The sequence below is a fragment of the Diadema setosum genome, chromosome 20, assembly GCF_964275005.1.
Source record: "Diadema setosum chromosome 20, eeDiaSeto1, whole genome shotgun sequence".
NCBI lineage: Eukaryota > Metazoa > Echinodermata > Echinoidea > Diadematoida > Diadematidae > Diadema > Diadema setosum.
Genome location: NC_092704.1, coordinates 10744575 through 10771980, shown reverse-complemented (window position 1 = coordinate 10771980; position 27406 = coordinate 10744575). Strand labels below are relative to the sequence as shown.

General features: G+C 38.5%; 2 protein-coding genes across 3 annotated transcripts in view; both read right to left on the bottom strand.

Moving 5' to 3' along the window:
- Nucleotides 1-270: 270 nt before the first annotated feature.
- Nucleotides 271-11453, bottom strand: LOC140243318 (COMM domain-containing protein 3-like). The gene is made up of 5 exons (XM_072322991.1): nucleotides 11271-11453; nucleotides 6007-6115; nucleotides 5172-5331; nucleotides 3789-3902; nucleotides 271-2461 (listed from the first exon to the last, which is right to left on the bottom strand). The coding sequence occupies exons 1-5, from the start codon at nucleotides 11401-11403 to the stop codon at nucleotides 2399-2401; spliced, it is 579 nt and encodes a 192-aa protein (XP_072179092.1). The 5' UTR covers nucleotides 11404-11453; the 3' UTR covers nucleotides 271-2398.
- A 4409-nt stretch (nucleotides 11454-15862) lies between these two features.
- The window catches only part of LOC140243937 (uncharacterized), a 55990-nt gene continuing 44446 nt past the window's right edge, over nucleotides 15863-27406 (bottom strand). For both annotated transcript variants that reach the window (XM_072323605.1, XM_072323606.1), the window contains 6 exons: nucleotides 26952-27007; nucleotides 25198-25245; nucleotides 23667-24244; nucleotides 22734-22832; nucleotides 19631-19720; nucleotides 15863-17948 (listed from right to left, as the gene is read on the bottom strand). In XM_072323605.1, the coding sequence (XP_072179706.1) occupies nucleotides 17622-17948; nucleotides 19631-19720; nucleotides 22734-22832; nucleotides 23667-24244; nucleotides 25198-25245; nucleotides 26952-27007 (1198 nt within the window). In that variant the 3' untranslated portion in view covers nucleotides 15863-17621. The remainder of the gene's footprint in view (nucleotides 17949-19630; nucleotides 19721-22733; nucleotides 22833-23666; nucleotides 24245-25197; nucleotides 25246-26951; nucleotides 27008-27406) is intronic.

The following is a 27406-nucleotide window of genomic DNA, read 5'->3' as shown; positions in this document are numbered from 1 at the left end:
TATGTATATATATATATATATATATATATATATATATTATATTACAAAAGAAAAATGCTATAAACTTTCTTTGAATACATGTACATGTCATTAAAAACTATGGAGCTGTTTCGAGACAAAGTTTTACACACTCATACAATTGTACGTAAGGCGTTGTACCAACACTAACAGGAGATATCTCAACCATATACCTGTTACCATCAGTGAACAAATTTTTGTTCATAAAAATTGTTCTAAAGGCAAGCAATAATAACTTTTGAAATGTATATGTATATAGCATGAACATTTTATTTGCATGTAATGTCTTGTACAGAGCATCTTAAGTTTACTGACAGGTATACAGCTGGTATCAAAGGTGAAAAATAATGACCACATGACTCTAGGAAGTTGAGCCAAACCCCATGATTATAACTGTGCGACTTTCATCACTGTTTGAAGTCTACACTTCTATCAGACATTCGGGGGGAAAAAAAGTGTAACAGATGATAACTAAGCCTGTCCTCATACGTCTTAGCTAATTAGACTAAATAAATAAATAAATAAATAAATTTAAAAAAAATCCAAATACATGTACATAATACACTGCACATCCATTGCAAGGAACACAGTTATAGCGAAATTTTGTAACAATGAAGTTAACTTTCAGGTCCCAAACTTATTACAAGTAACAGTATCTATGTATCTAAACATACTGAATTTGTTTGGCTTTAACAAAATTTTGATGTAACTAAAGGAAACTGCCAGTCCCACGTACAGACTTTGTTATAACTGGAGTCACCCTATATACCATACATTTCCAAAAGCAAGTAAAAATTAGGACTCTGAGAGGAATTTTATGGCATTGCCTGTTGGACTCAAAAGAAATCTGACTCACTCCGTACGTAACATGATTTAATGGTAAATGCAAATAGTGATGAATGCATCCAATTCTCAACTAACTTACACATGATGGGTCAGAGCCTCCAGGCAAATAGAGTACATAGTATTACATCTTTGATGATTTGTGTCCTGCAAATGGCATCTCTAATGACCATCATCCCATATTTACTTCTTGCATAATTATACACGTACAGTGTGCATACTCCTCCATGGATGTACTAGACAGAGGCTGACTTTGTTAGACATGCATTATATACAACTGCATACCTTTATGAACTCAGGATACTTCAAAAGAATTTAGCATACAACATTTTAATAAAACGGCTTGCAGGAGGGCATGAAAATTACTGTAAAAATGAACATACATCCCCAAATACCTCATATATTTATTATGATGACATCTTATATCCAAAAACTGCTGTTATCTTATCAACGGAAAATAAAGCCATAAAGAGTGCATACAACTAGTCGGTACCAAAAACATATAAATTTGTTTACAATCATTTACTGTTGCACCATGCAAAAGATGAGGTCATTCACTTAGGAAGTATAAATAATAACAATCACAATGAAGTTGACAATTACAATCTTTGTGGTTTACTACTACTCATCCAAACAAAAATGTTGAAAACATATAAAGATAAAATGTGAAAATAGCTGTCATCTCAATCATCAATTTTGAAACAACTCAAATAAATTTTGATATCACTCACATTGATCACAAAATAATAACAATACATTCATAGCTCTGTGATTTGGGCAAGCTTTGAGAAAAAAAAAGAATATGTGCTGATAATTTCATTCCTTTCTCCCCCGGAATGGCACATTATTTCAGAATGCTTCTTTCATTTTTTTCACAAAGATGATTTGGCCTGACAACATTTAAAAGTAAAAAAAGAAAAAAAAAAGATCTTACTTTGTTTACTTATGCTTATTTTCCTCTTAACTTGCTCCTTACAATAATTTCGAAGTGTTGATAGACCAAAACTTTATTCTATTTATTTATTTATTCATTTGTCTATTCTATTTTATTTTATTTTATTTTTATTTATCTATTTATTTATTTTTTTTTTTATTTTTTTTTCCGGGGGGGGGGGGGGGAGGGGGCTTTTTGGTTTTTTATTCATTATAGTGGAAATTTGGGAGGGACAAAACTTCAGGAAGGTTAAAAACACTTGAATCAACCAGCCTTATATCCACTGTGCCAAAACACCACAATGTATCATTTATCAATATGTGATGAAAATACTGTCATCAAATAACTAAGAAATTACTACTCCTGTAACGATCTGCACAATTTATAATTTACAAATCCTAACATATAAAGGAATGTCAATGCATGACCATAAACATTTATATACAGTGTATCTTCTATACAATATTTGATATTGTTTGAGATGCCAGATCAATTAAAATACTTCATAATCATAGCTTGTGATTCTGCTGGGGTTCCCAAAGTGAGATCTCCACGTTGATATACAAAAGCAATATTTACAACACCTCCTGCATGGACGGTCTGCTATGAAGCTTGTGCTGCCTTTTCTAAACTCTTGGTGGCGTCCTTCAACTTTCCAACAAGATCCTAGAAATAAACAGTGGAAAATAAAATGATCAAGGGGAAAGTGAAAAGAGGCATGTCAAGTATACACCTGTCGCATATTAAGTTTTACAGAAGCAAGAGCACTTCATAATTCCATTTTGTGTTACATGTATTTCAATTTTTGATGGATGTGCCATGGGAAAGTAAAGGACTGTGAACATAACACAGTAAAAACAACAGCAGTCTTCCAAAATTCTCAAACATGTACAGGCAATGAAGCTGAAGACCGCGTGTCGAAAGCTTCAACTAATTCAGCTTACATTACATGGTATCCCTTGCCATCATGTGACACACGTAGCTATTGGGTGAGAACAGATCAGGCCTCGTTTTATCAAAAGATAAAACTGATTTTAAATTTCCTTACCACACAGGCTGCCATAGACTTACAGTTAAAATTAAGTATATAATCAATTCTAACTCTTCATACAACAGGTCCCTGCAGACTTGCAACATTGTGTAGTATCTTAACTTGGAGACAATATTCATTGCAGTTGTGTTATGGGATGCAAAATTTGTGTGTTGTTCCTTGCAGCAATAGGGAGCTTTAGATTTTGACGCGCGGACGTTTGAGACGACGAGTGCGCTGGACGTTCTCCTCTCCCCTGCATCGTGCTGAAAAATAGCTTTAGATTACGCTGGGATGCAACGTATAAAAGATTAAATCGCGCCCCCATATGATCAGTGCATGAAGTAGCTCTCTACGTTGCAAACTGTGCGGACGTAAAAATAGCCCAGTACGCGTAGTGAAAAACTCAGGCGATGCAAGCTAAAAATAGATCGACTTGACGCGCACTTCTGCGCACGCTCAGAACATGTTTTTCCTTCTGAGCATCCGCGCATCTAAAATCTAAAGCTCCCTAATATCAATGGACTCATGACTTACAAAAAATAAATTCATTGCGAAGTGCTGTACATGGCATAAAGAGTATATTGTAGTGTATAATCCCAATCTCACCTTTTCTTGAGCACCTGGTGCAGAAGTCGAAGGGTCCTAAACAGGACTTCTGTGTAATATAGTTAACCCTTTTCTGCACTGAGCAGGATTTAGGAAGTGTTAAAGGTTTAGCTCTGTAATCTAACAGGTACCAAAAGAGAGGCTGAGTACTTCAGAAATTCTGGGGGGGATCTTTTATTCAAAGTGGACATACATGAACATCTCACTTCTCAACACATTGATATTTAAAGCAGCTAGTTACTATGCAGAAGAATAAGTAAGAAGAAGAAGAAGGAGAAGAAGAAGTAAGAAGAAGAAGAAAAGAAAAAGAAGAAAAAGGAGAAGAAGAAGAAGAGCACAACACAACCACTTTACCTGCAGTTGCTCAAGAGAGCAGCAGAACTGGACATCCTTTGTTCCCTGAAGACCCTGCTCCACCTTCAGGCTAATCATGTAGGTTGGTTCATTGATCTTATCTATGTGCTTGTTCTGCAAGAGTTAAATAGGGCACAATCATTTTAAAAAAAAAAAGTTATATGTGTATCACAATGTTTGAAGTGATTTATCTTAATAGACAGACATAATGGCACCAGCTTCAAAAGAAGTGTACAGACACATGATATGATTTCTGTAACTGGCATACACATTATCAATTCCCATCATATGATTCTTTCCAAACATATATATATCGTTTATATATGATATATTTGCTTACTTAGTCAGTTGGCTGAAACATAAAGGGTGTATAGAATCTTAAGGAAAATTAAGACGATCTAAATGTCACAGTAATCCAGGAATCTGCTTCAATAAGGGAGACTCTGCCCAGTTTGGGATTTTGTGCCTGTGATGGTGCAATACGTGTACATAGCAGGCTTCTAAAGGGTATAGCACATCAAACTTCACAATGCAAAAGCTCATCATGAATTTACTGACATTGGCTCAATCTGCACATTTTGATCAGATGAACAAACAAATTTTGAACAGCATTGCATGAGCTGACCAAGGTACATGTATTTAGATGGCTAAAAGCAGGTAAGGCACTGCTGCATGTACAATGCATATGTACAACACATCAGCCGCCATGGCACCAAATGTCCTTAGTGGCAATATTATGACACAGATATATTGTAGTGTCATTTAACCATAGTAGCCTCTTCTGTGTTAACACTGCTCTCTCACAGGGCCCAGCCATTATTAGTAATCCCAGCATTACCAGTTACTCATTTCTACACATTTGGGTGATGAGGGGCAAAATATCTGGTCCAAGGATGAATGCACTACACAGGATTTGAACCCAAGACACCCTGTGCATAAATCTCCACTCTATCATGCGTGGTTCCTGTAGCAGACTACGGCAAGTTAAAATCTCTACGGTCATTTATTCCACCTACTGTTTTTGCTCTCACATGCACCTGGTCCCGTGCCGTGGACCCTTCTTTAGACCATCCTGAAGCCAGTTCATTGCCGAGATGAGAAAATATTTCAATGAGGGCAGTAACTGCTGTACTTGAAAACAGCTGAAAACATCTTTACGAAACAGGCCCCAGATCAGCAAAAATATGGTGCAGCTTCAGCCACAGTCCATGCAAGTGTATACCAGTGCATTTTGTATTGTAATGATATCAAACTTGTACTTTTTGTATTTGATGACAGATTGAGGAAAACATATTGATTTAAAAAAAAAAAATCCCCAAACACACACAAACACAAGCAAAACAAAATGCCTGACATATATCTTGTTACCATCTCACACATTACCTTCAGATAGAAGTCTAATCGCCAATCAACATCCACAATGTGAGGAGGGGCGTGGCCAACGTTGCTAAGCAATGCCCTGATTTCTTCTTTCCTCTCTTGGAAGAGCTTGATGAAAGCATCTATCCTGTCCTGGCTAAACTTGCAATCCTCCAGAGTGGAGCTGGAAGACAGATAAGGAAAATGATAGAACATGGTAAATTTTTGCATTCAGTTTGTATGCTGAAATCAATACAGAAAAGAAGGATACAGCAAGGGTCACATGGGGATTTTGGAGTAAAAGGTTTACATGGCCAGCTGTACGCAACACTCAGCACTTCATGATCTACAGTACATGTACCAACATACAGTGGGACTAAGAACATCACCCCTTCATGTCCTTACAGATTTTGCCACAAGAAATCTAAATTTTGTCATATTGAATTTGGCATCTCTGACTTTGACTTCAAAATGAAAATCTTGAATTGAAGAGATATTAGAGGGAACTGCTTAGATTCATTAAAATTTGCATGAAATTATTACAAAATTACAAAAATTGTGTTGAAAAATTATTGAGCACTACTGTAATTGCACTATCCCTGGAAGCCTTCCATCAGGGACTGACAGTAGGTAGTGGATAGGTCCCTGGACTGTTTTTACTCGCACTCTGTATGTACTCTGCACCATTCACCTCAACCACTGTGGTTCACACACACATTCAAAGTTTGTAAGAATCTTCAGGATTGAAGCAGGCAGACTGCAACAAAAGAAGAAGGAGAAGAAGAAGAAAAAGAAGAAGTAAAAAAAAAGAAGAAGAAAAGAAGAAGAAGAAGAAAATTTACCAATCTCTAAAACCAACCTTATGGTGTCACTGTCTGCATCATGTTTGGCTGCTTCAAGGACAAGAGTGCAGAGGGCTGCATAGCTTTGCTTCAAAACACCCTGCTCAATGGCTGAAAGCTGAGAATCTACACACAGACAGAGAAAATCAAAACAAGTATGACAATTAAGCAATAAATAAATCATATCAATATGAAATGATAGGTAAAGCCCAATGAAGGCTGCTAAGCCAGTACTGCACTTACACTACAGTATTTTCAATCATGGCTGACGTGGAGTCTGACACAGGTTCTGTACTTTTGTCTGCAACTCAGTAATTTGCTTTCGTTACATCCTTGCTTGTTGGTGAATCTCCCAGCTTTTTTCGAAAGTTACTTGCCTTTACAGTACATGACTGGGGTATATATGACATGTGCAACTATGAGTAGTAAATTATGACCATATGAAGAGTTTGTTCGCAAAAACCGATAAGTCCATATTTGCCAAATGGCGATATTTGCAATTAAAGGTCAAGAAAAATAAAAAGAATAATAAGAAAATTTTGGCTTCTTTTGACCTTAACTTTAAAAATGTACTTTTATATGTAGTGACTAATATATCATTTAAAAGGTATTATTTTGTACTTTATGACAAAGACCGTACTTCAAAATCTTCAAAAATGGACTTGTCGGTTTTTGCGAACAAACACTTCATATGTATATCTATGCATTTTGCAGATCTCAGGTGAAGTTTATTTTCCAGCTTCCCCAATCCCCCCTCCCCCACACCCTACAAACAAAACAGCCCCCCCCCCCCCCAAAAAAAAGGAAAAAAAAAAAGAAATGAAAACGAGACAAGTAGGCCCCTAGGTCACACTCACACACACACACACACACACACACACACACAAATATAATACCCACCAAATTATTATTGATAATGAAAATCCTGGAAAGAGTCATAATACTATTAGTAAAATGGCTTTATCAGAACGCCATATCCTATTTTACATAGATTTTTTTTTTTTAATTTCCATGAAATTTGCATATCTGAATTAGGATTAGGTATGAGTCTAACGTTAGTCTAAATTGTGTATATGAAGTTGTAACCCCGGCGCGGGGCGCTGTATTTACTAGTAGTCTAGTACACGTATGCGCGGCAGGGACAAATTACGGGCCGCGGCATTATTGATTGTGACGTAATCGACCTTGATAGCATAAACAATTTATCGTTTATGATCCCTGCATTTTTAATTACCCCTATATTGAATAAGCACTAAATAAAAGAAAAACAAAAAAGGGTGGAAAGTATAGGTATCTTCATGTCATACATATTCATGTCTTTAAAACACTCCAGTCATAGTTGCAAAATCTCACTAAAAATTCCATATAAGTAGTTATTTTTGCACCCTTAATTTCATGCATTAAATATCAAATTATGTCAATTATTTTTACGTCATCGTAATAGTATAAATAACATTTTTTGGGGATTTTTTTTATATTTATTCCTCTTGGATTTGAATGAAAGAGGTCATGCCTGCCTGTTTCGTGCAATCGGTTTCCATCTTAGAATTTTTTGCTTATCTACCCATTCTCTTAAAGAAGGGGTACAATAGCGTCTCGTGAGCCCGATGGGCTACTAAAATCAGAGCTATTGTGTTGCTAGCGTTAATTTTGGGGGATATCGAGGTGACATGATTATGATCTCCGGTGAAGTTAGTTTTTTGTGTAATAACGATTAGATAGATTGCACTTGGTATTACATTTTTTTCCCTTTAGGGGAAAAATACAAGATACTTTCCCGATGTAAGAGCTGCAGAATTTTATTTTTATCGGAGTGGCGCTCGCGCTTCCGCCTTGTGCGTAGGCGCAGAGATTCAGTCCCACATCGTTCGTTGTTTGACGCTTGAACGTGCATTTTGGCGCATGCCTATGGCAACTGCGTTATGTCGTGCTATTTTGTAGGTTAGGCTGGTTTTTGTGCAGAATGCATCCTTTGCTGCATGGTTCCTTGGTTAATAAGGTTTTGTTAAAACGTGAAAGTTCTGTGTGAAGTCGGATACTGCTTTGGCTTGCTTACGAGAGGGTCTGAATCTAAGCTGCTAAAGTCTCACTTTATGTACAATTTTGCTTTGGGATAACTGTGTACTGTAGTGTATGTAGTCTGGATAACCAGCACAATGTACTAGCTTCTAAATATGAATGTTTTTTTTTTTTTTTTTTTTTTTTCAAAGATTTATCAGTTTGGGCAATTTGTAATGTCTGTCCAGGCGTCGATGTTCTATAACCTTACTAAATTACCTTCAAGTCTCCATACCATGGACCTGGTAACGGTGGTTCAGGCATGCTTTTGTGGATTTAGGCCTATACAAATGCCTTCAAGAAGTTGGAAAAGGAGTACATAATAGGTAGATTTGATATAGATTCGTCTATATTATGTACTGTATGTGATATTTGTGAGTAGGGCCTATTATCAGTATGGTTGCACATTTGCCTTCAGCTTTTGCAATGTTTATATCCACTCATTCCAACACAATGATGATGGGCAAGGTGAAATTGTTTACCAATGATGATATAATGACAAAATATGACATTGATGCAATCAATTGCTAATTGAAAAAAACAACAAAGAATGAAAATATAGTGCTTTATATTTTTTAGGTGCACATAAATTAAATGTGCCCATGACCCTTAAAAGTGTGAAAAGTATCTACTACAATACTCGGTAACATACATATAAGAGAACACCCTGTCCATAATATTCAACCATGCACTTGTCACCTCATATTTGTCGCTGTGGTGGACTTGCGTTCTGCAAGGACGTCTTTGGGATGTCTTTCTTGGGTTACATTGTTTTCTTGTAACCCAACAAATGACTAATATAACAGAAGAAGACTGGAAGAAAAAACAACAACAAAGAGCCAGTACATATAATGTTGCAACTGTGTTCTAATGAGAGTACTGTAGCAACCTCAGGCTAAGGTCATCATCCACCCACACTTCTAGCTGCTTATTTGTATTTTTTCTGTTTTAAGCTATGCCAGAGTTAGAATGCGTTTGATATAAAAATATTGCAGGTACCATGGTAGTGGTACTAGTCATGCTAGTAGAGAGTGACATGAATTTGGTGTGATGCTGAGACTTGCAAACATTTTCATATTTTTTTTTTTTTTTTTTTTTTTTTTTTTTTTGCTGCCTGCAATGGAGAATATCATTCATTTACAGTACTTAATATAGGGACTGTTGGAATATTATTTTGGTCTCAAGAAAGTGACAGAGTGCATGTGGTTTACTTTTTTATTTTTATCAGTTATCAATGTTAATGAATTCAACATCACAAACAACAGTGTTACACGACCTGAAAGAGTATTCAGCTACAGGTAGTGATGTATGTTAACTTTCCATCCACTGCTCATAAAAAAAAAAAAATTAGCTGCTGCACAGATGTAATTTCCTTCTTACTTGAATAAGGAAGTATACATGTACAGATTTATGCTAAAACATGTACCGGTACTAAATAATGCAGTTGGTGCAATGGATGTGGGTGAGGTCGTTTGTTTTGTTGTTGTTTTCAGTGAGCAAAGCAACGAAACGTGCAGATGTAAATATATGTAGAGGTAGTAAAGTACTGCTGTGTGATGGCGTTGAACAATTAAGTCTTGAACTGTGGATACTATGCTTGCAGTGCACACATATTTAGAAGACTTCAACAACATGACTTGAATGAGCGCATTATGAGTGGGGGGGGGGGCAATCAATTGAAACTTTTCAACAAAGCTGATGATTAAACAATAGCAATAAAAATGAAATAAAAACAAGGTGATCAACATGTTTCAATAGGGCGTGCTACAATTAACACTAATCACAATGTCGTGACAAAGACAACAGAGAAATTCTTGAGACTGCTGAATGCTAAATGTGTCAAGATTAATTTTGCCTCCACACTTTGAGAGATTTCAAGTCAGTGCTGGTCAGTCAGCCTGGACTTTACTGCTCTCTCAAATGAAATGTGTTTTTTTTTTCTGTCAACTGATGGTGCAATGGTAATGAACATGGTTGAAATGATGAGCAGTCAATGGTGACTGATGGACAGACATCTGACTGCCTTAGCAGTGCTTAGTGTTGTCCGCTTGGCTTTTGTGCACCGTCACTGGTGTGCAAAGTGAACTGTGCAGTCTTTGTAAAAGTTATGTGTTCTCTCCTGTACAGTCAAGTCGTTTTTCATTTGTGGAAGTTTTGATTGTAACAGTGGTAGCACGATGTACCGGTACAGGAGTTCGTGGGATGAATTACTGGCACAATCCTTCCGTAACCTTGGTCACCACCCGCCCCTCTGGCCCCGGCCCGCGGCGCTCGGCTCCGCGGTCGACTGTAAAGTAACCCGCGCCGCCCGTGTCGCGGCCCGTGTGGTGACCATATATTTGATTTGCCGTAAAGTGTAAATCGAACTGCCCTGAGCAGTGCACAAGGTCAAATTCAAGGGTAATAAATGATTCGCAAAAAAATTCTAAGATGAACAGGAACCACATGAACTTAACAGGAATGTCCTGAATAATGTCAAACAGGCCATCACATTTCACAGAAAAATCCCGTCGAAACACCGAAAAAGTGAAGAAAATAAGCTGAAAATTGATCGTAATTACGATCCTCTCTGTGTGTCCCATGGGACCAACTCGTCATGACAGCGACATGACCTCAAACGTCGACCCATTGCGAGTTGAATGTTTTGCTAGGAACGTTCTAATTTTTATGGGAGATTGGGTATATCTTGCTCTTCTGGATTTTCTCTGAAACATGTTTGGAAACCACTCTGAGTTTTTCTAATGACGTCAGATCTTGAGTCACCACCCTCGCTCATTTGATCGGTTTCGAACGGAACCCGAATCAAAGTATTTTTTATGAATGATAAAGTGAGCCCTCTCTCGGCGGATGTGCACAATATGGCTGCGCGCGTAAGCTGTCCATTGCTTCTGTGTAGACGTAACATACGTGAGTAGGCCTAACGCCTTAACGGGTTGGGGTCGCTGGCTGGCTGGTGCGGTCAATAAAGTTATAGATCCATTCTTATATGTTCGAAAGTTATGCTAATGAAACAGTTGCCATTCACATTCACTGTATCAGCTAGTGTTGCCTTCGATCAGAATATGAAATTGCAATGGTCATGGTCAAGGATCAACGTAAAGCCTTATTACAGCTGAGACAGAGCTGGAGCTCCGAGTCTGAGCTCTGCGAGAAAACTCGTCTCCAACGCATATCTCAGCACACGGGACTACACAATGTGATTGCCTATTGAGTCCACACTTACCGTTGTTGCTGCTTCCAGATTTTTCGACGTCCGTGAAGACTTTCTTCAAGAATGAATCGTAAGCTTTGTCCGGTACTCTAGCAGAACTACCCGCAAGTTGCAAACCCTCTTGAATTTCATACGAAATTTCCATTTTTGCTTTTCGGAATACAGTTTCCTACTTCCGCGCCGACTACGCCTCCACAGCACAGGGACGAGTAATAAGGTGGCGCAAAATCGCAAATTTCATCAGTATAAGCCACACGTGACCGAGACGTCTTCGGGCAAATTGAAATGGCTTTGTGGTATAGAGGCCCTATAATGTATTAGGCAAGAGCGTGTGGCTCTCACGCTTTCTAATATAAATGCAGAAACGCTCTGATCCTGAACAAAAATAGTGCGATGAAATGAAATAGACACTCATCATAATTATCATCCATAACAGGACTCATGATTTTGACGGTAATTTAGCCCGATGCATATTGTCATATTATTATGTTTGGTGATAATTATATGGTACATATTCTCTCCGTCATATTTTTGATGTTTTCATTCATTAATGATTAAAAATTTTGACTCTTTTCTTACTGTACCGTGCTTGAAAGTGACATATACAGCCCGCCGCACACTATACGACTCACAACTACACAACTAACAGACTTTGGATCTGAAATAAACAAGGGTGTTTATTCTGAGGCTATTGTAATTTATTTCAGATTCAAAGTCTGTCAGTCGTAAGGTCGCGAGTCGTATAGCGTGCGGCGGGCTTAAGTCCGAATTTGAATGTCGACTAAAGATGACATGATAAATTTTTCGCTTCTTCCTCTGCCAAACAATGCAGCCTTCATTGTTTCCTGACAGCAACTTTAATGCTTTCCTCTCCACCTCCCTCCCTCCCTCTCTCTCTCTCTCTCTCTCTCTCTCTCTCTCTTTACCTCTCCTTCATTCACACTGTGCAACTCTGTTTTGATTTTCAAGCCATACACATACTGACACAGGGAATCTTTCATTGTTTAAAACAATTATAGCTTCTTCTTTTTTTAATTTCAGCTTCGGAAAATACTTCGAATGATTAATTTGAACGAAACATGGAAAAAAACAAAGAAACATTGCCAAGAAACAAATTCAATACGGAGAATATTGAACAAATAAATCATCTTCGCGTCGATTGAACATCAAGTCACATTTTTTTTTAATTTTTTTTTTTTTACATGGCATACGATTAGAGTGAATGATTCGAATCATCATGTTCACATGGGCGTCACCAGCTTTTTTAAAGGGGGAGGGGGCACGTTTTTATTTCTGGTTCAACTTCCGGGTTTCATCAGCTGACAAGCAAAAGAAGAAGAAGAAGAAAAAGTAATGGTCTCTTACCCGCGCGCATGCGAGGGAGCGAAGTGACCGAGACCGTAGCGGGGGAGGGTCTGGGAGCGTGCGGTCTGGGAGGGGGTGTCCCACCTCCGAGATCATGGAGATTTTTTTATTTTTTATTTTATTTTATTGTATTTATTTATTTATTTTTATTTTTATTTTTATTTTATTTATTTTTTTTTTTTTGGGGGGGGGGGGAGGTGAAATGAATTGTACACGTGTGCAAACTTGATGAGAAGTAAGACTGAAGGGGGTGCGCGTTTGCATCAACGCACCCACCCCCCCCCCCCCCCCGTGACGCCCATGTCCTCACCAGCTCTCTCGTTGACCTGCATCAAGATTATCATGTAAACCCCAAAAAGAAAAAAAAAAAAAAGAAAACGAAAACAAAACTAAACAGAACAAAGAATCTGATTCCAGACACGACCGCCATTTCATCGTCGCAGTACATATTGTATTGGGTCTACTTCCAGTTCCACTCAGCGTGCATATTGATTATATTAAAGCACACTCAATGAACTTACTGTACATAAAACCCGCAAGTTGCTTGAATGTGTTTAAGAGAGAAATGGGCATGGTAGAATAGTGCATGTGAGATATGGCCTGGTCGAACTGGTTTGGAATTCCGCTAACAATCAAGCCATCTCAAAACGAAGTTTGCGTGCTTCTTCTTGTCTGCATTTGAATAATAATAATAATAATAATAATAATAATAATAATAATAATAATAATAATAATAATAATAATAATAATAATTATAATAAAAATAATAATAATAATAATAATAATAATAATAATAACAATAATAATAACAATAAAATGAATACCACGTGTGGCTGATTGCAATCCAAACAGTGTGCATTTACTTCCCGTGTGCCATTAACATAACCCTCACAATGCTCACAAGGCTTTGAAATCAATGTATAATAGTGTATCAAAGCAGGGAGGTGGAAGTCTCTTCCACCTCCCTGATCAAAGTTCCCATCATAATGATCTAAGATAGGGAAGTCTGTACAAGACGTAAACTTTGGTTTGTTATTCTAGAATAATGAGAAGTTCATAAGCTGCAACATAAAAGCGGTTGTTTTTTAAATCTCCAATATCTTGCAGATCTGTGTCAACATGTAGGCCTACATGTCCCTCGCTGCTACACATTTGACATTTTACAGACTTTGCCCAGCTGCAGAGGAATAATTGTTATAATACGTGTAGTATACATTTCTTTTCCACGACAGCTGGCAAGGGGGTGGGGTGTACTTCCTTTAGCTCAGAACAAAACAACACATCCTGATGAAATCTTCAAGAAACAATCTAATTCATGCGGTGTATGGGCCTACTATTATAGGTTCGCTGGGTTGCCACTATACAGCCGTGATCATGTCATTATGAAAGTGAAAACTTTCGATTGTGGATACATAAACCCATTAATCCCTGCACGATTCACGGCCGCGATTAACATATTACGGCAAATAGATGATTCAAAATTACGTTCCCTTTTTACTCCCTTTCCTAACACGCTATGCAAACTGATATGATCATATCTAATAAAGAATAAAGAATAAAAAGGACGCGCACAAAGCTGAGAGAAGAATTGAAAATGGTAATTGAAAATGGTAATGTTCAAAATAAATTTTAATGGTAGATACATAATCACTTCCTAAACATAGTACCGCCGCACCATTATACAGCGCCTATGCAGCAATCTCCACCTTTAGTTTTCAACCAGAGAGAGCACAGATTAGATTAGAGAAAGTAATGAAGACTTTTCAATTAATCATGAATATCTATACTGTGCTCATACTCATGCAATTTTTAAAGACCGTGGGCTTTTATTCACTGGGCCGTAGTTCATTAAGAAACCATGGATCTAGAATCACTATCATTTATTACCGTCATGAAAGTCAAAGTCTTGGTCATTAATCCATGCGGAATAAAATCCGCTTGGCTCACGTTGCTTAATTATGGACAAACGCACCCGGCAAACGCATTGGATTTTATCGGTGGAAGGATACAGTCATTAGCGGACTAAATCGGCCGCGCATTTACATAATAGACCAGTTCGTAATTCCACTTTGCGCATGAGCAGAAAAAGGTCAATTTGGTTTATTAATTCACTGAGACAAGTATCTGTGATGTGATGATTATTCATGTGATCCTTATCTAAACAGTGCTTGCCAGCACATCCACCTAACAGCAAGCCTGGTATTTGGCAATATCAAAAGAAAAGGTTATTGCATTCAATATGAAACAATGAATTAGATGCCTGCTAAAGTGTCAACTGACGGGCTATTCTGGTCACCTGGTCTAAACTCAAGTTCATACTTTCTTTGAACACGAATTCCATAAATTGTTATGTCGGGCAAGCTTATGCATTATACCGCTTTGAAAACGAGTGAAGTGCCTAACCAACTGAGAAAAAAGAAAGGTCATTTGTACCAAGGTGTACATGAGCTAATTACGAACTGGCTTATTATGTCGTGCCACACATGCATATATTGCTACACAGCACCTGACGTGTAAAATGACTTGTAAAACAACAACATGAGAGGCCATAGCTTCGTGACGTCCCCTTCGTAACAGTGTACAGCCTTAAACAGAGGCACTTTCCGCTGCATGTTTCATTGATCGCTTACAGAGTATTTTGCGCAGGGCTTATAACAGCGAGCTGCTTGAAATTTAGTACGGACTAAAGTGTGAAGCATAACCGAGAGCGCCTTGATCAAAGGCTTCATAAGAATTTTTTACGGCTTCGTTCAAAACATAGTCGCATCCGATGAATAACATACTGCCGTACATTGTAACCACAGGGGACGTGTGCAGGGATAATAATAATAATAATAATAATAATAATAATAATAATAATAATAATAATAATAATAATAATAATAATAATAATAATAATAATAATATTATTATTATTATTATTATTATTATTATTATTATTATTATTATTATTATTATTATTATCATTAATATTTCATTATCATCAACACATAACACCCAATATTGATACTGTAATCTTCCGATGATAGGTATAGTTACTAAAACTGATGACCAAAAAACCAAAAAAAAAAATAAATAAATAAAACCAAAGAAATAAAACTACCGGAAATACCACAGTATGTCTCATACTGTGATATGTAATTACTTCTTTTCAGTACACAACTAACGTATTTGCAGTATCATTCCAGCACATGGAGCAAAGAATATCTAATATTTTGCAGGGAATTTCTCGCCACACATTCTTTCATCTTCTCTTTAATATCCCGTCTTCAAAACCCAGTAATGCAGTGAAATTCATTAAAATGAGTTCAGTTCACATCTATCAAGCTTGGGAAATACATTTTTTTTTTTGGAATGCACATTCTTCTTAAACCACGATAATCTTTACAACATCTTGACAAAATCCAAAGTGTATTACAGTTTATGTTCAGCGCAGGAAAGTTCTGATCACCATAACTTCATTCCAACTGGCATGTATGACAATGATTCTAAGATGTAAGCATTAAAAGAAAATCTTGTTTAAAACACTTGATTTTCTTCAAAAAGTGTCAGAAAAAAAATGAGTGAAACAAGTTGCAAGCTCACGAACGAACAGTTATAGAGCATTGTCATCTATAATCCCAATTCGACCGAAGACATTTCCGGGGTAATCAAGTCTTCTTCATCACGGTCGACCGATCCCATTTATTACAAGAAGTTGTCAGATTTGTGCAATACAAGCATCATGAGAAGCTACGTCATCAAAACGGGATCTCTGGTTAATGGGTTACAACTCTGCAGGAAAACTCTAGAAATTTACGAAAGCACAATTTTGGAAACTGCTGGAACAAGCCTAATTCAATTGTCAACCACTCATGATCATTCGGAATACCCAAAATATGTTAGCGAAACATTGCTGAAGGTGACGCTCAATTTTGGTTCATTCTACCGAACACTTACTCCTGTTTCCTTTTCAGCTTTTGCAAAATTTTTGCAAATATCAGAAAAATAGGACAAAAAATGATTATTAGCAGCACATTTGTCTTACAATATTCACAAAAAGGTTTATCTTACTTTCGTTCGTTGTCGTAAAACAGCTGTGACACGAGTTCGCTACATTCTGCTGTCAGTGATGACAACGTCGAAAAAGTGTGAAACCTTTATCAGCATTGAAACGAAATGGTTCTTGCCCTCCATAACATCAATGGCAACTTCAGAAGATGCATTTTTGCTGAAAAGAGTCAGAAAATTCTGGAGTACATACATTCGCTTTTCTTTGATACATGACACAATTCGTCAAGCTACTCTTCAAAAAAAAAAAATCCTCAAAAAGACCGTAATATAACGCTAGTGTTATCACATCTTGATAAAATAATGCTCCTGAAAAGATGGAGATTTTCATTTTTTTTTTGTTACTTTCAATCCTTTCGGTTTGTATTGTGCATTCGGAAACTGGTAAGAGGAACCGCGGTGAAATGTAGCTTCAAACAAACAAACACAATACATCACAAATACATCCATGAGTTCTTACACTCTGCCATCGTGAAGACGAGGGTATTGGTTGGTCTTTCTCGTGTCGCAGAACTGTTCCAGAATCAAATATACAACATACCCTAGGTGACTGTACGTCACTAGCGCACTTCTGCGATTCGTTTCTTGATCGTGGTAAAGAACGACACAGTCGTAAGACTACAATAACTGAAAAAAAAAAAATTGCGATGCCCCCAACGGAAATGATTACAAATAAAACAATCAAGCTGCGTTTTCAGTTCATCGTTCATGTACATCCGTAAAATACATAAAGATCCGACAGAGAAAGCGAAGTGGACTTCGTTTGAAATTCTCAACACAGGTAGAGCTTTCACTTCTCAAGGAAAGCAAGAAAAACAGGAAAAAAACATCATCACTGAGGAGTCTATGTGCGCAAAAGTTCCACAATAGGTATTCGAGAAGGAATTCCGCGTTATGCGCTACAATAATGGTAATGAATTCTTGATGCGGTAGTAAGATGAGTCGCTGCTACGTCCGATTCGCGACGATGGGCGTTGAGGGCAGAGCGACACCGGAACTCGATTTTGCTGCTCCCGACGTCGCGGATTTCGCGAGCGCGGACGACGACGATGGCGGCTGCGGTGGTGGCGGCGATGTGTTTTCTTGCGCACCGTGGGGGTCCTTCGAAACGTCCTTCCGCTTCTGCGCCAGAGAGTCCGTTTTCTTCTCTCCCACGGGATCGCTTTTCCGCGGAACTTTCTCGGGTACGACGGAAGTATTCTTGTCCGTCAGTGTTCGCTTGGGTGCTTTGATAACGGGCTGGTAGACGCGGTACACCAGGGGCAACGGTCCAACCTAGTGAAATGGAGGAAAGTTACGTACAGGCATGATGTTGAGAGAAATCATTCATATCACTTTCTTCATGTATTTAGTAATAACGTGATAGTGAAATGAAGAGAACAAGTTACAAAGCAAAAGTCATTCCTTCAATTTAACACCAAAGATTCTGCACGCATCAAGATAACCTCTGAGAACATGCAAATAAACACAAAAACAATTGAACACCAACATCAGCAATGAATTGAAAAAAAAAAATGAGGGAAGACAAGCTCGGACCATCAAAGATGCAATTAATAATACAAAGAAATACGTCCGACTTTTTTCAGATTACATTTCTAAAGACGTATGCGGGCACACATACACGATTAAAGGCATAATTTACCATTTGCAGATGAAACAAAAAACCCTGCATTAGTGCTTTAAATTGTTCTAAAATGTGAGTTAGGGATAGAAACAACCACTGTAAAAATGTGAATCCGTATAATCGATGTCAAGTGTTGTTAAATACACAAAATATAAACAATAGTTATAATAAAAATGTTTTCAGACTAAAGCGTATACAGTTACGGTTTATTGAGAAAAACACTGACATCTCCTTATATTTAAGGCTTTATTGCAAAAATTGTATATGGTAGGATGTTTTATGACACGACAGATCTACACATATGAATCAAATGTGATATCTTGAACATTTTTGAAATCACTGCTCCCAAAGGTAAACTGGACCTTTAAGGTTTAATTTCTCTCTTTTTTATTTTTTATTTTTTATTTTTATTCGGCAATATAATCTACCCCAGTGTACGATGCTTATCTATATCTATATCAACGTGATATATCCCGTTTGATGACAACATTGACATCAATGAGCTCGTAGCACCATGTTAACCAACGAGGGAGGGGGATAATTTTGAAAGATAATTTTGAAAGAAGTCACCAATATCACACAAAAAAAAAAACCGCCCTTGTTGGCCGCCAAAGATGGTGCATTATTAAGCGGCAGACGCCCTTATCAAAGTGGCAGTTTACAGGATAAAATATTGTGTTAGCGAGTATCAGTGATACTGAACGAGTAACGGTGCAGAGCTACTACAAGGTCAAAGTTGACTATATTATAGATACAGTAAAACCAAACCCGCTTAACAGTGTGTTTCCTTGGAATCAGACATCACAGAACATGCATGGTTAAGTTACGGAATTTCAGTTTTAGATCCCCCCCCCCCCAAAAAAAAAAAAAAAGTCACCATAAGAAAAATAAGATGAGGTTAATAGTATGTCTGCCATTCGCTTGTATGGGAATCTTCCTTTTGTTTTTTCGACACGATTTCATTAAAATATCAATAACAATGTCATGAACAGCGAAATGTATTTTTAAGTTGCAACAATTCAACAACTAATTTGCAACGGGGAAGGGCTATGGTTGCTTAATTATCGGCAAATAAGATATGCTTTCACACTACTCTTATTTCCTGAACAAATTACGAATATGAGGCGACAAAATTATCGCCTTGATTTAGTTTGCGCGTGAATGTCAGCAATGTCCACATTTTTTGCCGAAAATATGTCAATTTTCATAGCTCTATAAATTTCATAGCTATTGTCCTAATTAAATAAAAGTTACGTGGCTCTGTTTGATTTTACTCTCGTTATACTGGAGCCAATTTGAACAATGCGTGGTGTTTCCCCTTTAAGAGACTCACTCTTCCCCATGTGTAGATGTACGCCACGTCCATGAGCGTGTAGTCGTCCGGTAGTAATTCGTCCTCGCTCCCTCTGTACATCACCTCGATCTGCGTAGTAACAGGGGGATCGAATAAGACAGTATAGTACTTAGTGAGAATAACGCATTAGGCGTGCGCGCATCGCTTCACCAGTCCGCGTGCGCGTCTGTTTGGTATCTTTTGTTGTATACTTGGGTGACCCGCACCTCGCCATAGTTAATTTTTAGGCATATTTGAATCACATTTCGTCACTGAAATTCTATGAAATCTATTTACATACTGGAAAAATGCTGAAGATTCCAATGGAACCACAAATTTACTGTTCGATACCGGAAATTTTAGGCTATCGTCCTCAAACGCGAACGATGCGAAAAAAGTTGCGCGCCGCAACTCGCCACCCGCGCTCCCATAGACAAAGCACGTGAAAGACGTGTGCGGGTGACGGTGATGCTCCCATAGACAAGCACGTAAAAGATGCGTGGGGGTGACCGTGATGATACTTATAACACGTATTCCTAATATAAATTTCAAATTTTCGCGAAAAACTGCTCGTTTTTTCACCACACTTTGCTTGTTTGTGGTAACCCTGCCAAGTTTCAAGTTTTTCAAGGGATACTGAACACAGTCCCGGGCATAATTTTGTGTTCAGTGCGCTTGTAACAATAATATTTTAAGCCGGGTGGCGGTATTCGGGCCCCTGGCGGGGTGCGGGCACCTCACTATACTACATTATTATTTTACATTTCAAAGCATTGAAATAAAATAACAAATTTAAATTTTTAGTTTACTTTGTTTGCATATTTTCTCTATTCGGAACCCACTTAAGTTTGCTGGTGCCTTTTCACATAATTCTTTCCGTTGCACATGTTTTTATAAGGTATTATAGATGTTATTTTTTCTCATTACATTTCTATTCTATTATCATTCTTACGTATTTTGATTTATTGTTGACATCGATTAGCTTGTAGACATACAGTAAATTGTCTTGAGAATAAGTTTACATTCTATGAAATACTTGCAAATTATTTTATTGAATGTATTCCCAATACGCTGTAAAACGGGGGCCACGGAATTATGATAAACGATCAAAATGTCGAACTGGTAGTCAGTTTGCACTGTTGGCGTGCACATCAGAAGGCAGAGTAAACAAAAACTTCCTTGTTGCAACTGAATGAAAAATTGCCCTACATCGACGTAAATCAATTGTCAATCAGTTGCAATAAAAACATCTCGACGGAAGAATTTCATGAATTTGAATAATTACGCAAACTTCCTTGTCCCCGAAAGGTATTTCAAAAATGTAAAGAACAAACAAGAACAACAGGAGCTGTCATCCCTGGGGTGGACCATAACACTGAATGTGCACCATATTGCTGGAAAAGATAAACAAGGGTGCGATAGATAGATAGACAGATAGATAGATAGATAGATAGATAGATAGATGAATAGATAAATAGATAAATAGGTAGGTAGGTAGGTAGGTAGGTGTATAGATAGATAGGTATGTAAATAGATAAATAAATGAATAAATAAATGAATAAATAAATAAAATAAACAAATAAACAAATATATTACATAAAATAGATAGATAGCTGTGTGATGAAAGCCCATAGCCTGTTAGCGCATCGCATATGCAGGAGTCTTAGGACATTTTCTCTCTCGCCCTCTCTCTCTCTCTCTCTCTCTCTCTCTGTGTGGGTGTTTTGGTTTGTTTGTTGTTGTTTTTTGTAGCAAAAAGTTAACAAACCAATGAATTTTACATAATAATAATAATAATAATAAAGGACATTTATATTGCGCAGCTACAATAATATACTCTACTGCGCATTACAAAATAACATACATACAAGAAATTCAAACATGAAATACATTACTTCAAGAGATGACTTTTTAACCTGACCTTAAAGGGGCATTCCGGACGATTTTCATAATTTCACATCATGTAGTACATAAATCAACAGCTTCAAGTATAGATTTGTAGAATTTATTGTGGTTCTTGAGCAGAGAAACAGTACTTTCAAAAAACTTAAACAAATTACACTGAACAAAGATGATGACATAGGAGCCTCACATATTTCAGAAATGTAGCAGTGTCATTCCATTACAATACCGCATGCTTGCAAGCTCACCAGTGTGTAATCTATGCATGCCTTCTTCTTTTGTGCTGCTTCCTTGAGCCACATCTCATGCATTCTTATGGTGAGGCTGCCATGTCATCATCCTTGTTCATTGCAATTTGTTATAAACTTCGAAAACATTCTTATTTTTCATCCCAATCATTATAAATCCTGAAACTCTGTACCCAGTATAACTAATTTATATATGTTCAAATGTAAAAATTTGAAAATCATCCGGAGGTCTCCTTTAAACTCATATTATTGTAACTGATTGTCTTACAAACAAAGGGAGATTATTCCATAGTTTTGGTGCAGCATACAAAAATGCCCTGTCACCAAGAGTAACTTTTGATTTCCCTGATGGATATTTCAGTAATGTTTGATCCCGTGAACTTCGGAGGTGACACGATGTTTGAAATGATGTTTTTAACTCTACAAGTTCCTGAATGTACACTGGTACTGTATACAATCAACAGAGTTTTAAATATGATTCTCTGCTCTACAGGCAACCAATGTAATGCACACGGTTGTACATATGGTAGGCCACAGTGTGTGATGCCATTATTGATCAAAGAACGAGAAGAGAAGATGCGCCTTTGCCTTCGACCAAGGCGTCCACTCCTCCGTCGCGATCAGCGACTACCGGTACGCCTCCGCAAAGGGCGCATTTTGCGGAAGAGACTAAAGTTGGCAAAGTGACTGGAAACAAGACTAGTGCGCACAGAGTGTGCGCGCTCATGCAAAGCATATCATTGTATCTCTCTTTTGTCAAAGAGCGTTGTCGACTGTATTAAAGATGGCGAGTAAAATGTTCGATCCTGGCGAAATAGAGACATTGCAATTGTTTCTGTGAATCCAGCATGATATTGTTTGTCTTCTATCTTTTTTTTTCTCTCTCTCTTTGTTTTTCTGTGTGTCCTGTGTGTGTGTGTGTGTGTGTGTGTGTTCTTTTCCCCTCTATTTACCTGATACGCCAGTGACAAGCCGAATTTATGCCTGATGAACTTCTTTATGTGGCCGATAGAGACAGCTGCGGGACAGCGCAAATACCGCTTATCAACAATCTGCGGAGGAAGACAAAACGAACGACGACTGCACAAAGGATTCAAAAGAGTGCGGGTACTGAAGAATAGTTCTTTTCAGTAAAAATTAAGAAATGCCAGGCTTGGGATGTGTTATAATCAGAACGCGACGTTACGGTAACTGCATTGAGCCTTGACTTTTGGCGTAACGAACTTTACTAGAGCAAAAAAGAAACGATGCAGAATTTGGGAAGACTTTTGTTTTTGACATACTGAATCAATTCGGCTCTATTCAATAAAATAACATTGACGGAACCGCAGAAAAGAAAGAGAACAAAAAATCATATAAACCAATGCGCAAACCCTACAATGTTATAGTGGAAATCACACCATTATGAAGCAGCAGAAAGCAATAACAAATACCGGTATATAAGATGTAGATTACGACTATTGAATTAGCGAACACAAAAAGGGAAATTTGGCAGTTCCATACCATGATAACGCATACTCTTTTCTTCTGCAGTTTACATCAGCCACAATTGTGAAACGCAATTACGAGAGAAACTGTAAATTCTTCAACTCTTTAAAGTAGTCGCGGTAGATTACAAGCGACTTTTGTTTTTTCATCCATTTGCTGAAGAGATATTGAAGAGCTTGAAATGATATTGCAATACAAAGACACAAATGAAAGGAAAGTAATGTGATCGAAGTAAAAGCAATGACCAACTGGCTCATATCGTAAATCGACGATATATTGACAAAAATATGATTTCAACGTTTCGATTGGAAGAGAAAATGATAAATCATGAGTACAACGACATTCAAAATGTATGCCTATAACTAGGCGGAAATGGAGATGTCAAGTGGTACACTGACCTCGTCCGAAATTCCCTTTGCGTCGCCGTTGGCTCTCGTTTTACCGTTAATGGGACCCTCTGTTGACCCGTTTGGTTTCCCTTTTAACCGCTCCTGTGCTTGGTTATCAGCTGCTTCGATGTTGCCTCCGGCTTTCTTCTCCGTAGCTTTCGCTTCGGTCGCCTGACTCCGATTAGCGTGAACCTCCGCACCAACCGCGGCGTTCCCGCTGACGCTTCCACCTGACGCGGTACCCACCGCTGCGCGATCTGAAGCGATGGTCTTGTCCGCTACCTGGCCGCCACTCTCCCCTCCGACGGGATCTCCCCCACCGCCGCCGTCCGCAGTACTCCCGCTCTCGCTGCTGGTGTCACTGCAGCTGCTACTGGCGCTGCTGCTGTTGCCGCTAGAAGACGCCGCGTCCCCGTTGCCGATGTGGCGGGCGAGTGCCGCGGTGGGCTTGGGTTTGGGGATGTGGATACTCTGGTGATAGTATTCAAGCGACAGGCTGAGGTGTTCGTCGTCGGTGTAAATGATGAGCTCTTGTTCGTCCATTTCGCCGCGCTCTTCCCGCGATACATTCGAAGACAGGCTAGTACCTGAAGACAAAGTGTAACATCACATTATTGTAGCGACGATGATAATTATGAAATGATCAAGTAGGCGTACTATTTCAAATCGCATTGATTTCACGAAGATCAAACTGATATTTGTATACATTTATCATATGTATGTATAGCATGTTTGTGCAGGTGTGTTTACGTGCATTATCGTTACTTTGTAATAATTTAGTATAATAGTATTTGGTAAAATATGTTGGATATTGAAAATACATGAAATGGAATGACTGACTGACTGAATGAACGACTGAATTAGGTGGATAGTTTATTCATCTGTTAATCATCCTAAGATTCACTTGGCATTGTTAGCCCAGGTAGCCCAGGTAACCCACACGTTATCATTACCACTACAGCACTGTCAGGTCCGGATTCATGCACGTGGCACGTGTGGGACGCACTGGTGTAGGCAAACGTCTGGTCAAAAAAAAAAAAAAATGTTCTTGACGGGAAAAACAAAAACCTTCGATCTACTTTACAAGAAGTCTAGAGCCTTGTCATTAGTATTATACCTCATCGCTCCAACTGCCTTTGCGGCACAACCTATCACAATACAGTCATGGCATATCAAAAGTTGAGACAGGTGACATCAAATCCACGTCCGATTAAAGCTAACCTTTGCGCATGTGTGCGTGTGTGTGACGAATTTTCCAGAGGAAGAGAGCGTGATGGTCCGATTCAACACGACATTTGATAAGATTATACTACAAGGAGGTAAGCAGTCGCAGTTAAACAAAAAGATAACGTTGAATTATCACGTAATACTGTTATAGGTTCAGAAAGTCATTTGGGAAGTGGAGTATTCAGTAGAGATATACGCGCAGCTACCCGATTTGCGGTCTTTGTTGTTTCTTGTCTAGCTGGTATGTACAAAGTAAAAACACACAAACAAAACAGCAATACTTCCATGACACATATTGGCACAAAATACTCACTGGCTTGTGGGTGCGTCTTGTAGAATTCTCGTCTCCTCTTCATTTCACCTGAAATAACAAAAGCAAACAATAAATTAACCGGTTTACAACTTTGCTGCAAATTATTTACAGGATAAGATGCACGCCAGCTCGCTCATGTCATGCATGACTTACCATGCTTACAGGTGCAACAAATTCAGGAGACGTTACATGATAATTATGTCTGTGTACAATATTATTTACTAATTATTCCTATGAAAGTTACTTACAGTGGGCTGTTTTGCACAGAGGTACACAGTTGGCCTATATTCATTACAGCAAAGATTATTACCAGTACGCAGAATTTCACGCGGCCAAAACAGTATTCCCACATGCTAAAATTACTAATAATCACTACATGTTACTAACAGGTGGCAGTTATAAAATATCTGATGGAAACTGTGTACATGAGATAATAATTGACGCCGTTGCTGACGTAAAGAAAAGAACCCGAGATGATAAAAACTTGCGGATCTCGAAAACGACATTGTCTTGTCGCAAGAAATCCCAACTGTACGTGGTCCGAGGTATGTAGAGGAGGTGGTACAGGGAGCAATATCAATATGGGGAATTAAGCGTAGGCGATGCGTCGGCAGTCAGGCTCTATAAAGCCCCGGTCACACAGCACTCCAAATCCAAATCACGTACAAAAAGTTATGAAAATCTGGTGGACGTGGTCGTAAGTGGTAATTTTTTGGTCAATTTTGGTTTGGCCGTGCTTTGTACGGGGTATGGCCGTTGGCGGCTGTTCCACTGCTGAAGCACTGCCTAAGCACGGCTAACCACGTCCAGCCACGTGTGTGTAGGCGGGAAAAATTCATTTGTCAGCGATAAGCCGCTAAACACACGCTATTTCCCGTGATACCAACGCGTAACACGCGTCAGATGACCGTGCTCTGCCCGTGACAGACCGCTAAACTTTCGCGTCTTTACCGCGTCTCCCCAAGTTTTAATCACTGCCGGAACACGGATTATCACGTGTGTTGCACGTCTTTACCACGTGTGCCACCCTTGGTTGTCCGTGGAATAAAATTTTGAGCAGTTCAAAACTTCTTACCGCGTCCGACGCCGTTCAGATTTTTCCCGCGTCCTGCCACGTCTATAAATCGACCGTAGCTCGTCTTAAACTCGACATCAACGCGAACAACATCGTCTGCTTCACGGGAGACCACTTTTTGATGTGTTTTGGCCGTGATTAAGCCGTAAAGCGCTGTGTGACCGGGGTTTAAAGCCCCGTTTCAACAGACCCTACCGCGGCAACGTCGCGACAACGTCCGAGGAACAAATTTCCGCGCCTCGGACAATAAAACAGCAGGAAATTACAAGAGGAAAACGCAAAAGTTACTGCGAGAACGTCCGAGCAACAACCGTTTTAACAGGCAGGGTGAAAAAAGATTACTCGGACGCTGCCGCGGTAACTCTACTTTGAAAGGCTCTGTTAAAACGGGACTTCAGAATGTGATATTCGCTGTCCTAACACCATTGCTACGCTACGGAAATTGGAAGGAACCATTACTTTTCATGCAAAATCTGCGTAAAGGAATACACCCCTCACTGAATCGTCTTCACAACGATTTTAACGACTGGTTTTCTTATAGGTTTGATTCAATGTCTCACTTTGATCCCAGCAGGGGCACATGATTTTCGACGCTCAGTTTTATTCAATACTACCTGGAGCGGAAATCAAGGTTAGGATGCTCTATTTAGTTGATCGGAGAGTTGGATGTTGGACTTACCTTTGAACATACTTGGAACTAATTTGTACACGAGGTTCTGCAAAGTCTTGTCGGACCTAAGCAGGAAGAAAAGAGACCGTTATCATCTAAATTATCGATTACGTATAAGACTGAAATCATGATCTTCAACGACATTCTGTCAATCATATTAAAACAATGCAAAGCGTTTAGAGTAAACATTCTTACCTCTCGATTAATAACAACACGATCGTACATTTTTTATACCCATGACAAGGATGGTAAATAACATATTGATTTTGAATGTATATGGAGACATGAAACAAACAGACAAAAAAAAAAGAAGGACCTCTTGACTGATAACGCTTCGACGGCATTGCCAGCAATCCTGGATTCTTATTGATTATCACTTAGGCAAGAAAGCACCAATCCTCCAGTGAAAGAAATATGTGTTTAATCAAAATCCTACGACACTGTAATGAATGCGATTGTATTAC